This window comes from Platalea leucorodia (assembly GCF_965183815.1).
Source record: "Platalea leucorodia genome assembly, chromosome: 11".
In the NCBI taxonomy this organism is placed as follows: Eukaryota; Metazoa; Chordata; class Aves; order Pelecaniformes; family Threskiornithidae; genus Platalea; species Platalea leucorodia.
The window spans coordinates 12681431-12695623 of NC_138833.1; the positions used below are offsets into that span (position 1 = coordinate 12681431).

The 14193-nt window shown below is 38.8% G+C and overlaps 1 protein-coding gene across 1 annotated transcript; it reads right to left on the reverse strand.

Moving 5' to 3' along the window:
* Positions 1–6198: 6198 nt before the first annotated feature.
* Positions 6199–7320, reverse strand: LOC309596183 (neuropeptide Y receptor type 6-like; the record flags this gene model as incomplete). The annotated part of the gene is made up of 1 exon (XM_082324026.1): positions 6199–7320. The coding sequence occupies one exon, from the start codon at positions 7318–7320 to the stop codon at positions 6199–6201; it is 1122 nt and encodes a 373-aa protein (XP_082180152.1).
* Between the last annotated feature and the right edge of the window lie 6873 nt (positions 7321–14193).

Genomic DNA, 14193 nt, shown 5'->3' on the forward strand with positions numbered 1-14193 from the left:
CCCTTTGGTGTGAGGTTACTAAAAGCTTTGCTATAGATTTGCTCTCCTCTCAGAGTACTGTTCAAAACAATGAAGAAAAAACCTCCAAGTATTTATATGATGAAGCAAACTTCATATATACCTGATAGCTTGGTTTATCACCCATCTACCATGATGGGCCTGGGGAAAGTGGGGAGTTGAGATAAAAAAATCAAAAAGGTGAGTCTGTGATTGTGAAGAACGCTTTTTCTCCTGAAAGCTAAATTGTATTTTATTTCCATTAAATAACATCCAGAACTGCAAGTAAGAAGATGGCTATATTGCGTTGGCCACTCTGTGCATCTTGTAAAACAGCCCCTGCCCCACACAATCTGCGCATGGGGAACAGGAGGAGCAAGCTGGGAAAGGAGGTGCAGGGCCCAGAGGACTTGCCATAGTTAGACCATGACAGTTTGTGGGTCCCAAGATAGTGTTTTGGTTAAAAGACCTCTGTGTCAGTGGTGATGTTTTGTTGTCTTCTTTTTACTTTGTTTTTACTCTGCCCCATCGGCTATTTCAACCTGGAAAAAGTGTCATAAATGTTTTAAAATGCCATTAGCGCCTACAGGAATGCAAAGGTTTTGATGCATTTGCAACAGTGCAATGGGGACATAGTGTGGAAACTTGTGTGGGGGTTCTTTTTTGTTTGTTTTTTTTAACTTCAAAGGATCCCAAATGCTGGGGCAAAACGGCTGTGCCATCTCTCTGAAACTGTGACACGCTCCGGGGCGACGGGCAGCACGTGCTCTTGCAGGTCTGAAGCTGTGCATCTCCTGATCAGGTCGTGCAGACCTGAGCACGTGCTGCTGCACGTGGAACCTTTCAGTGGGGGTGGCAATTTGCATTTCTGTCTCCTAGCCAGCCACCATTCTGCCAAAGACAGGAGTGTAATAATCTGTGAGAGATTTATTCTTTCAAATTTGGTTAAGATTGGCCAATGGCTCAAATGTTATCGGGGTCAAAAGGACAGAAGCATAATGGTATAAACTTTGTTTCTATAGGAAAGTAGGCTAAAATCAAGATGTGCTTCAAGAGGCATGGAGCAGAGCTTGCTAAATAAGGATGATGGCATAAAATAACATCTTGTAATTGCCTTATATGGCCACATTTCTATAAGCATGTAGTTACCTGCCTTGCCATACTTTCTATTTCTTTCTAGAATCTGGGTAAGATTCAGATACTTCTTAGATGCAAAATGTATCTCCCTGAAAGTCAGCTCTAGTGTTTTTCAGAATTTTACCTGTTGCGGTACAGTTTAGTGCAATGTTAATTTACAGTTATGACAGGGTGAAATATTCTTGCCTTGCAATTGATGTAGCTTTGATGTAACTTTAAAAAATATAATGCAAGAACTAGAACCTGGGTATCATTTGCCACTTGTAGTGGATCAGGGTTGGGTAAAATAAAAGCATCTCATCCTCAAGGCTGGAATCTGTCCCAGTAATATGTGTCATTGATAAACCCCAGGAGTTTTTATCGTATATGATAAAATATTGATAATGCAGGCAAATATGGTATGGACATTTTGGCTTAAGCGAGAAAAATCAAAAGTATCTTTCTCCTATTTAGATACTGATGAATTAAAACAGAGCAGTAGATGGTACTTTGGAAATGAATGTGTCCCAACTGGGCTGCAATGCAGCACTCAGAAGAGCTCTTTCAGTATTTGTGCTACAGATAAAATTTTCTGAGCTGCTGAAGGGAAACTGCCACTCTGACAAATTGCACAGATTATTCAATGTATCTGCAAAACGTCTAAGAAAACAGTTTTCCAAACACATTGATTATATTTGAGTAGAAATCATAAAGTACCATCGTAAAAAGTTGCTCTGCCCTTGAGTCATAAATTCCCTTGAAACCTCCCTGGTTTATGATTCTGTCCTTCTCCACCAAAAAGTCATGTCAGCACCATGGGCCCAGAGAAGGTTCTCTAGCTGGTTTTAAGTCCTCTCTTCTGGAAAGAGCGAATATCTAATTTTCCCACTGATCTCTGTTTAACTAATAAGTGAACACGTGAAATGCTAAACCAGTTTCCAGAACTGTTTGTATGAGAACTGTCCTATCAAGATTATAGGCAGTAAAATTTACCAGCTGGGCAATGTAGCAGTTTTATATAGGGTAATATTTATTTGTCAGTAGATGGGAGGAGGCAAAGTATTTAAATAACACACAGCAATGGCACTGCTTTTGTCCATGTACATAATTACAGTCAATAATCAATTGAGCTCTCTGTTCAACAGAATCATTTTCACAATGAATGCCATTTTCCAAGTATCTAACTCTAGTTATATGTGCTTACAGTTAAACCAATCAATCAACCAGAAAATACAAATACATGTAAGGATATATTCATTCTACAAGGATGTTTATAAATATATTGGTCTGGTCTACAAGACTGAAGCACTTGAACAAAGCTTTGATGCAGGTTTTTTAAACAAACATCACTGCTAAGACTTTGTTTGTACATTTGGATAGCATCCTGGAGTTCAGGTTCCCCCTCTAGCTTTCCGTAATTAATTCCATGTTTCTGCTCCCCCGAGGAAGCTCACAGTCCTTCATCTGGTTGCAGCAAGTAACAACAGTCTGGTGAGCAAGGCTGTTATAATTTTGTCTACTTGGTACACCAATAAAATAAGGAAAAATAAAGTTATCAGCATTACCTAACACAGGGCAACATTTGTCAGTCTAATATTATGACTTGAGCAATCTTTAAATATTGTATATTGCACAGTTACATACATCACCGTCACACACCACATTATGAAGTCCATAATGCTTATGTATTAAAAATAAGTAACAGCTTCTCTTTGTCTGTTCCTATTCTTATCAAAGTCAATTCACTTCTATCAACTTGTCCGGAAATTAGATATCAGACTGCACATAAAGCCAGTGGATGTAATGAGAGAACATGCAGCACGAAGGGGGACGTCTTCAAGACAGTGATGATACTCTGTTCGGTTAGCAGTGATTTTTAAAAGTGCAGCATTAAGAAAAGAGACACTTGGTAACTGAATGCTCAGAACAGAAATGGAGCTTCAGCACTTGAGTCGAATGGAAGTGTAAGGAGGAAATGACAAGAAGAAATCAAGGCACAAGTATTATTATTCACATTGGATTCTGAAGCAGTTTCACTGCTCAGAGAGCTTCCACTTGGTAACGAAGAACCTTCTTATGCCAAGATTCAGGCTGGAAAAATTGATTGCTTAACTGATCAGGATGTCAGGAGTAGGCAAATGGTGTTACAAAAAGCAATAGCAATCTTTTTTTTTTTTTTTTTTTTTTCAGCTGTTTAGTGCCACAGAAATGTACTGCCCAAGCACTTGTAGGGAGAGACAGTAAAGGGGACCATCCATCAGCATCCCGGGCCTTCTCATAAGGTCAAAAGAGTTTCTGCTGGCCCACTGACCACATAATTTAGACTAGTGTTCATTTCGTGGCTGTATTTACATCACTTGGGGCCTGATACTAAAACCACTTCTGCTGTAAAACTAAGCACACTTGGGCACACCTATGGGATGGGAGGACTGGTATGGGAGCCACTTAGACCAAGTTCACACATGGGAATCTCATCTGGGCCTGATTCAAACACTAAATACTGCCTGAGATGTTTGCCATGATGAGAACTGAGAGTAATCTGAAGTACTGTGTCTAATATTAATAAATTAGAGTATATTGTGAATGTCATGTGCTTGTAAATTGCTTTAAGCATGGGCTCTGAAGCTGTAAAGAGTGTGCTTAAACATGAAGAAGATGGTGACAGAGATTTGTGTTCCAAACTTGGGGAAATCCAGCTGCTAACCCAGCCTCTAGCAGGTATGCCACCATAATTTGTTCAAGTGCTCTCTTCAGTGAATGATCTTCGACAATATTAGATGGCTTTCTGTATGGGTACTGGAATCTCCAGGAAAAGTGGAATTCCTGGATCAGATTTGCTCTCAGTTAAGTAAGTGAAATGGAGATAATTAATCACTTTATTAACTTGGAGTCTGACTGATGGAACAGAGAACCAGCTCCATCACCTTCCCTTCACCAAAGCATATACCAGCCACTCTGATTATGTATATATCAGTATATCCGCAGTATCGTTGACTATAAGTTACTGTTTTCTACTTGGTTAAACGCCTGTTGCGCTGGACAACCAGAAGGTGTGTATCAGCAATAAAGGGAGCCCAGTAACTGAGGGTGGGAGTTAATGGAAATAATTAATACTAAGATACTCTCAGCTGTCTGATCATTAGCCTTTACTAGGTATTTAGCTGCCTCCTGGTTTTCCTTCTGTGATGAACCAGGCAGGTGTTTAAGTTGTGGTTATTTATGCACTCTACTTTAAATGCATTATATTTGATTTAATTAGAAAAAAAATACTAAATTATGCCAAAATTAATCCATACCTGTCACTCAAATACTTGATTACCATGTCACTAATTCTGCCGTCCTTCCTCTTGTGAGTAGTGCTGCCCTTATGACTTCAATGGGATCGGGCCCTGACAGAGTTCAGTGACTCTTTTTGCTCGGTGTGGCTCAGGAAGCACTCAGCGATCCAGCATATCTGCAAGAGCTCGCGCGGCTCTTCTTACAGAGCTCCTCTGATGAGTAGAGTAATGCAGACACTTTGCACTAATGCTGCAGCAGAACAAGAGAACTATGACCTGACGGAATCCTTTAAGAACTGTATGATTACAGAAAATGATGGTCCCTATCCAAGAGAATTTTATAGCCTTAAGGTAAGTTTCATCATAGCTGAATCATCAAGGAGCTGATTGTAATCTGAATGTTAATTCTTTGTGCTTAAGTGGGGCATCGGTAAATTGCTAAAGTTAGAGAATAGATTTCAAGGAATTGTATGTACAAGCGTTAAAACACGGCTAGCTTTTGGAACTCAAAAAAAAGGGGGAGGCTTTTGCAATACAGGTAGTTAATTATATTTAACTTGAACAAAAGAAGTCAAGTTTACTTCTAAGGTGGTGAGTTGTTGGACTAAAGTGTTCTAAGCATCATATTTAAACAGCTCAAATTTAACTGATTATTTATGTTGGCATCGTAGCATGGATGAAGAATGTGGTTGGTTATTTTTTATGACAAAACTGGGTAATGCTTTTTAATGTATTTTAGTTTTAGGGAAGTTGTGTTCAGTATTACACCTTTGGGCTTCTATGCACTGCATTACAGAAGAAACTATTTTCAAACAGAAATTACTGTGTTTGCCTCAAGCGTGGCCCCTTACTAGTGCAGGAATGTGGAGAAAGATATTTCTGAAATTAAAACACAAAAGTAATTTTCTACTCGGAGAGAAACCTATAATCTGCATAAGTAGCTAAACCAAAATTTACTTTGAATTCATAGTGTCTTTGTTTGATAATGGAGATTCTAAAAGGTCTGTTTTCAGGACCAGTGATGGTGGTAACAGAGAAAGCAATGATCTGTACTGGTGGTTTGGAATAGAATACAATGCTTTTAGGAGAAATGCTAAATATGTATTCCACCTTGAACAGCATTAATCTGAGTGGAATTTGCAGTACATCAAATGGGGCCTCTATTAGCGCTCATTAAAAAAAAAAATTCCAACTCTAGACATTTCCCTTGTTAAAATACAATTTCTAGGCTGAGCTGGTACTAAAGCAGATGAACTGCCTGCTGGGGCTGAAAGGAAGGTGGTGGAGGTTTAAGATAACTTAAGGGGCCTTCCTTACAGTGTAAACTGCCTATAAACTATTGTGCAGATTAACCAGAGGTGGGAACGATGTAGGGCTGGAAAATGAAAAGGCCAGAAGACAGTCTGTGAAAAGGCTGATGAAGTTAGGAATGCCATAGTATTTGTGGTTTACTTGGGTGAAGCCAGGTGTTTAGGAAGGACAACCACATCAGTGGCTGAAACGGAAATATTTTTATTGGTGCTAACGTAGTATGCCAGTGAGTTGGAAATTGTGGATTAAAAAAGTAAGATGTTAATACTGTTTATAATTCATTATTATTGATCTTTAGGACTCTTAGAAGTGGTTTATTAGCATTAACACCATCATAAAGTACCTGTTAAGAGTATGCCTACAGGACCATAATCCTGTTTTTGCTGAAGTAAATGGCAAAGGCTTCCTCTAAACTCAGAGGTAACATGATCAAGACCTACAGAAAGAGGTCATCTGTGACAAAATACAAAATTTTGGAAACTGCTGTTGGATTATTTTAGATATCCACAGGGGGATTATTTAATTTCAGAGATCCTTTAGATGCATCAATTTGCAGATTTGAAAGGGCAATATTTTCATATTCCTCTTGTGATGCTGAGCATCTGCAGTGGTGAACTAATACTATCAAATCCTTCTGAAAATTCTTGTTGAGAAATCCATAAAAGATGGGATTGATACATGTTGAGATCATGGCCACAAGGTGGCATATTGTAAATGCCAGATTATGGTTACAGCTCATTAGTGCCTCATAGTTCCAGTCAAATACAACATTGAATATATTGAGAGGCAACCAGCAAGCTGCAAAAGTCACGACAATTGATATCAACATCATATTAATCCTTTTGTTTTCACTCAGTCTGCTTTCATTCTCTCTCGTCCTGTCTATTTTACCGTGTCTCCTTCGAAGACATACAAATATCCTGAGATAGCAGATAAAAATAAACCCCAGTGGGAAGCAGTACTGGAAAACCAGTAGACTAGTGGTAAAAATCAGTCGTTCTGTCACAGATGGCCACGCTTCAATGCAAGCAACCTTGTTCTTGTAGAAATCACTATGGAAAGATAGATGTTTGAAAGGTTCATCAGTTAATTGGTGAAATATTAAAAAAGGAATGGATATGACAAGGGAAAACCCCCAGATGAAAAGAATTCCCCAGTAAGCATGTGAAATATTAGGCTTCCAGCCACGTGGGTTCACAATTAACTGATATCTCTCAATAGCAATGAGTACAAGTGAGAAAATGGAGACTGTGACGGATATACTTTGTATGAAAGAACTTATTTTACACATAGCTTCCCCAAATATCCAGTAGTCCATTAAGGTATATGCAACTGTGACAGGAATACACATAATACAGATCAAGACATCTGATAAAGATAGGTTGGCAATCAAAATGTTGGTAACATTTTGAGTTTCTTTCCGTCTCTTTATTATAATAATCAGGCAAAGATTTCCAAAAAGCCCCACTATTGTAACTAATGTGTAGGCTGTAATAAGCAAGAATTCTGCAAGGAAGGAAGGTCGGCACGTATCAAAGTTCAAAAACTGAGAATAGCTAATGTTTGAGATAGTTTGATTAGACAGAATCTCACTGGGATGCTGAATGGCTTTATCCATCGCGAAGCATCCGCCAACCTACGGACGAAACCTAGTATTATTTAGAATATACTTTGTATGGAGCTTTCTGAGGCAATGATTACTGTGAGTCTATCTTTGTAGTTGGTGTCCTTGAAGTTTTGAGCAAATCTAATATAATTAATTATAGCACTGAGAAATCCCGAAAGGAAAAGCCAGTGGTTGAGTATTAGTGTTTTTGTGTATATACATACGGATGGAGGTTGATGCTACTTTTCTGAGGTTCTGCACTGACAGTGTTACAGAACTGTAACTGATTGTGATGTACAAGAACTAGCAGTGATAGCTCTGTTTAAACTTGCATGAACATTTTAATGCAAATCCTCCTTTACCAGCTGTGGATAAACTTTGCTTTTCAAAATAAAATATTTTAAGATCTGTCTCAGCCGAAGATTTAGCAAGGTTTAAAGAAGTCCAATGAGGATAATCTGTTGCTTCTTTTATTATCAGAAAAATGAAGAATTGAGTCCTGCCATCACATGACTAGCTTAGACATCACACTTATATTTTCTCTAAAACCACAAAGCAATGTGAGGTAATACACCCGATCCCTCTGGCTTAATCAGTGATGTGTGCTTGAGCTTAATTGATATTCAACACCTCTATGAATGACATCTTTAAGGAATTTTCCTGTTCTGCCTATGTATTAAAGATAGCATGTCCTTTTTCCTGAATCTAATCTGAGAAAGATGTAAACCAAACAAAGATCATATCTTAGTTATACATACAATTATTTCCATATCAGTAGTTGCCAAAGGTTGTCTCATTTCCGTACACGCCATTTGCTGTTGTACAAGTTTGACAAATGATACTCCCAAAATTTTCTGTGGTTAAATACAACAGGTACTCAAGAGACACAGAGTTGATTCTTCTTTCAGTTCTGACTTTAACAGTTGTCAAGCAAAAATCTGGTATTAGTACAATTCTGTTGTTATAAAAGTAGTATTAATGGGAAGAATTAGGTTCGGCAGAATATCTTGATGGGTTTGAATTTATCACTGAGTTAAAGTTAATCTTAAATCAAAGGCTCACCAGCTTTCTGGCCAGAAAGAGGCTATGTTTCCAACCTGGGAAAGGAAAAAAGGAGGATATAAGTGTTACTTTGAAAGATGGATAAATATGTTCTACACATATACCTTTCAAAACTCAACTCTTACTCAACTCACCTTAATTCCTTTTTGAAGTAGGAATTATTGGAAAACTAGCTGGAAGGAGGTCATTCTTCACCCCTGGTAATAAATACCATAGTGTTGAGAGCCCTGTGGAGAAAGGAGGATGAAGAAGCAGTGGAAAGTTAAAGAGGATGCACAAAAAGAAGGGAGAGGTGGATGTTTTATTATTACTAGAAATGATTTGTATATGTGTAGAAGATTTGTCAACCTTTTTACAGAAATTATTGCCATTATTTAGTCACAAAGGAATAAAAAAATGTTTGGCTGCTTGCACGAGATTAAACACGAAACCCAGGGTTAAACTGGGAACTAGGATTCTGTAACTGTTTGCCCCCAGGCACCCAAAGAATATTGCAGCTAGAGTTATATCCTCGACTGCTTTATTCCGATACTTCTGCATGACATTAGTTTGGGTGCTTCAAATTAAGATTCTGAAAAAAAACCCAAAACCCAACCACCTTTGGAGGATCTATTACCACTCTCATTCTGATTAAAATAAACTTTTCAACTAGTGTAATCATGTTGGAGTGAGAAGTGGCTGTAAATTTATGTGACTCTATGTGGCCCTGATATTCCAAATATGACTTCATTTGTGGTCGGGGCTAACATTAAGCCCTGTAGTGTCCCGAAATAGCCCAGCAGGCTCAGTTGCAGCTGTATTGAGGGAATGGCACAGAAACTTGCGCAATCGTGCTGTAAAAGCTATTGAAGTCTAGTGGCCCAAATAGGCTTTGTAGTCCCTCACAGGTGTCCCTACTCCAGGAGGTCAGCAACTAGAGCGATGTACCCTACTGTGTGTGCATCAGCTTGCAAAAACTCTTCTCCTAATATGTCCAGGAGAAGCCAGCACAGTCGGACCCTGCAGAATCCGATGATGTGTCCGGGCAGCAGCACCTTCAGGCAACATATTTCCTGGAATGCACTGTAAACTACTTGTCCCTGAAGCAGCACTAATTGCCTGGCTGGGTTTATCACACAGAAGGATGCATGTGCTGGAAGGACAAGAGGCCATCCGGTGGTAGAGGTTGCCCTGATGATCTTTACGGCCAGTTTAGCTGTGTAAGGGTCTCCAGCCTGGCTGCTTTATCCCAAGGGTGATCTTTCTCTTTGCACTGCCTGTGGTATTCACCTGACTCACGCAGATCTGAGCCCTGCCCTTTGAGAAAAGATCGGGTGTTAACAGGGGATCTGGCTTGGAAGCAACCTTCAAAGACAAGCTCTGCTCTTCCTTGCTTTTTATGTTAGCAGGAGAAGCCGTGGGGACTGAAAGGACATGAAGCTGAGCCAGGTTTGTAATATTTTATGCACTATTTGCTATGATTGCTTATTTATCCATGGTTGCACAACACGGTTTGATAGCGAGAGCTGAATGTCCTCTCCCTAGAATTCAGTGTGGGCAGTAGGGCTCCTTTGGCACTTTCTCCCATTAAGGAAAAGTCCCTGTACTGCCCTTCTGACCAGTTCATTCACGACGTTAGCTTTAAGCACACTGATCATCTACATTGTCCTTGTTTCAGGAAAAAGATTAATTTCTTTTCAGTGTTTGGTTTGTACTGTGAGTTAAAAAGTGTAGTCTTTAGTACATGTCATTCTGCAAGGCAATTTAAACATTTCCTTGGCAATAAAACAATTACACCTGTCTTGTTTAAACGTCTGGAGTATTCATAGCATTAGAAAAATAAGTTACACTAGTACTTACTGCACATGTTGAACTATATTGTAATACATACTGGCATTTTTTTTAAGCTAATAAATATTAGCAGAATCAGCATCCTTGAACCGCAACTACAGCTGATGTCAGAATTGAAGTGTTTAATAAGAGAACTAATTACTCTGATCCCTAATCCATGCATTTTGAAAAAGATTCTCTACCATAGTGAGAGTTTAACACTATAAAAAATGATAACCCACTCAGCCTAGTCGTTTCATTCCTCTAGATGCAGAAACATTATTTAAACATGCATAAGTAAAAGAAAGTTAAAAACATAGTCTAAAATAAAATGAGTTTTAAAAAGGCTTTCCTTCCTAAGCATTTTCTTACTTATATTAAAGATGCATAGTCCCATCCCTTCACAGTGACCAATAAATGTTTTGGTTGCAAACATTGTCTGTTTATTAACTTCCAAAGTATTGCACAGACAAAATCTGGAGGAAACTTCCTATTCAATTTTAAATATAGGATGTACAGAATACAATAATCCTTTAAAAGATATATTTCAGTAACTTTTGCCACAGTTTCATGGATTTTCTGACTTCTTACCTGATGAAAAATTCAAGTCATATCCACACTGCCTTTAACAATTTTTCTTTTCCCTTTTTGAGTTAATTACAAAGCCAGCAAACACGTCCTTTGTGTATAAAAGTATCCAAAGCAAAGCCATCTGCTGCTAAAGCGATACTTAAACTCTCTTTTCTTCTCTTTCTGAAACAAACCACAGTTCCACAATTTCCAACTGTGACTGAATCCACCAGTCTGCAGAAAGGCTGCTGAGGAATAAAACAAGCTCTGGAATCCAAGAAGAGGCGAACAGCAACGAGCAGGGAGGAGAAAGGACCAGTAGTCATGGGGATGGTTTTTCCTCCACTGTGCAGCTTCCCTCCGCCCTGTCAAACACCTTATCTTGCAAAGCCATTTTCAATTATCTTATCTGTTCTGTAGTGCAAATGTTTTCCCTGTGTTGGATTTCATACATAAACATCTGCAGATGGCTTATTGCTTTTTTAACTGAGGGAGATACGAACATACAGTAAGCTGCTTAGAAAGAGCATGCACATTAGGTGTATCATTTGCTCTATTGCAATTACGATCATCACATTTTCATTATAAATTCGTATTTTAGCTTATACTCCAGAGATACAAAAATGTTCCTGAAAAGCAAAACACAGCACATTACACTAGCACATGTTGAAAAGGGGCTTTATTATTATTACTACTGTTTTTCCAGTAAAAGCCCATACCTTTTATAGTTGCTTGTTTATAAAAATTAGCATTCAGTGTTTCCCTATTAACTATCTAGCGTGGACTTTTATGGGACAGTAAAGGAACTGGTCGGTCTTAGGACGTGCTCTTTGGTACATTGCTTTTTAAACTCTTGCATTCGTACCTGGGTCCACTTAACCCCAGTATCCCGATCTCTTACACTGAACCATTCTGTGGCTCTCCAGTATTAGAAAAAGCAGAAGCAATAGAAAATGGCCCAGAGTCAGAATGTGTTCGTGTGGGAACAGACTCAGGCAAACTAGATGAGAATTCTGTTAAAGAAGCAGAAACTTCCAGACAAAACATTTGAGCGTGTACTGGAGTCTGTCTTACTGTGCCTGGTTTTTTGGAGAGAATGATTTTGAAGAGCAGTAGGATTTTTGGGTTGGGCAAGGCTGATGCTGTACCTAGAGTGCAGTCAGAGCGAATTATCTGAAAATATTGTTAGTTGCCATGCTATTGTATTTGTAGAAAATAGGGGTGGAGGGAGCCTCTGAGCTCAGCCAGACAAACTTCCTGCTTCTAGTGTATTTGTATCTGTTCATGATGTATTTGTCCAACGTGGTTTGTTTTGTGGTGTTTTTTTGTTTTTTGTTCATGGTAACCCTAGATCAGGTGGTCAAGTGCCTAATTTACTGTTAGGAAGACTTCCTTAACACCTCCCCCTAAAATTTCCTTCACTTTAGTTTAGCCCATTGCTTTTTATTCTAGGTGTGGTCTGTGAATTCTGAGATTTTAACCAAAATGCTACAATCGAGCAATGTGAATATACTTTTCTAAAATATTTCTAGCACTTGCTGGTTTTGATTATGTCAAAAATACTATGAAAACAAAGCTTTTCCAAGGTACTTCAGAATTTCTGCTTCTGGTTGTAGTGTAACCCAGGAAGTGAATCGAGACCTAAAAATGACATGTGCTAGACATGCATCAGAGCAAGCCATAAAAAGTCATTATCTGTTTATAAAGGAAATAAGTCAGTAAAATTAAAAGATGATCTGATTCTATTTATAAATTTCAAACCAAGGTCAGATTGCTTATTTACATAGGCTTCTGTTTCTAATATAACACTGTATGCAGTCCTCCATCTGTGGGAAGACTGAAGTGTTTAATGTGTGATCCCCTTGGTTTTGGAGTCCTATCAATCTGCTGCCTTCCATGGATTTAATTTTTTTGTAATCTGTTGTGAATTAGATCACATCCGACATCAGAGGCTTGTGGGTGGAGCTGCTCTTGGTCTCTTTATGCCCGATGTCGAAGGTATGTCTACTAGGTGGAATCTATGGCTGTGTATGAAGGGATCAAGGTATATTGTTTTCAGCCAAATGCTGTAGCGCTTGTTTGCAAAAAAGGTTAATGGATAGCAGAATTGTTTACTTTATATAGATGATCTCTTGTTTACTTTATATAGATGATCGCGTTATTTCTAAACTGCTCAATATTAAGTGATGGGAAAATAGCCTTTATCAGTAGACATTGATAATGAACTGGAAGGCAGGACTGCAACTGTAGTGAGAAACAAACGTTATCTGTAACCTGATAACAAAAAGTTAAAACGTTGCAGATAAGACTGCAGTTGGCTTGCCAATGTCAAGTGTGAATTTAGTAACTCCGCCTTTGTGGGATTTCAGCAGTTCAAAGATGGCTCTATATTGTAGGGAATGGTAGGAGTTTTGATATGATTTTTAAAGGATTTTCTTAGGGATTTCTGTCTTAGTTTACAAAACAAACAAATGAACAAGAAACCTCAAATCAGTGTACTGATTCTCCCTCTACTGAATGCTGGTCATTATACTGATTATCGCCTCATCACAACCATTCCAATAAAAGCCTGATCCTAAAAGCTTTCCAGGTATGATATTCATATTGAAATCAATCGGAACATCCTTTCCAAGCATCTGGTTATACAGCAGCTAGAGACATGACCTCAGCTTGCATAAATGTTCCCAAGCTCATTGTAAACCAGGTAGCAATTAACCGTTACCAGGACAGAGCTCAGGGCACTATCATCTGAACCGGCCAGCTCATAGCTAAACAGGGTCCGTGCCTACCAAGTGCAGTCTCGTCTCGATTACAGTGAAGGCATGCTACTTCTCGGGCTCCCAAGCTATGGCATACAGACCACGGGCAGTGTGGAAAACCAGGGTAAGTGATTAGGTGCCGTAATAAACAGTTTTTCAAACTTTAAGTTTGTAATAACATCTGTTGCGTTAGCAACAGCCTGTTGGTGAAGAGTTCTCTAGCATCTAAGTCCTTTGAGCTCGCCTTTTGCTTTGGCATTTACGTGATTCCTTGCCCAGCAGGAATCTTTGCTGATGGCTGACCACGCTAAACTTTTGCTTAGTTTGCTTAGTTGCTTCTCCCACGTAGCTGTGCAGCAGTTCTCGTTCCTACCTGGTCCAGCCCCCTTCTTCAGAAAGCAAGATTTAGTAGAGCTGTATACGTACCATTTCTCAGCTTCCTAGGTGAGAGAGTTCTTTAAGAGCAGGTTGGCTAAGAGCTGGTTCAGTGACCTGTAACATCTCTGAAGGATCTGGAATATTTCTTCCTAATAAGTATTATTCTTTGTAGTACTTCAAAGAGGCACAGAAAAATAAGCAAGAATAACTGGAAATCTCTTATGTTAGTGTCAGATGTGCCGGTTAATGTCAGGAAAGTAAGATAATACACTATGATGGAGGAAAAAACACAGTCCCTTCACATTTT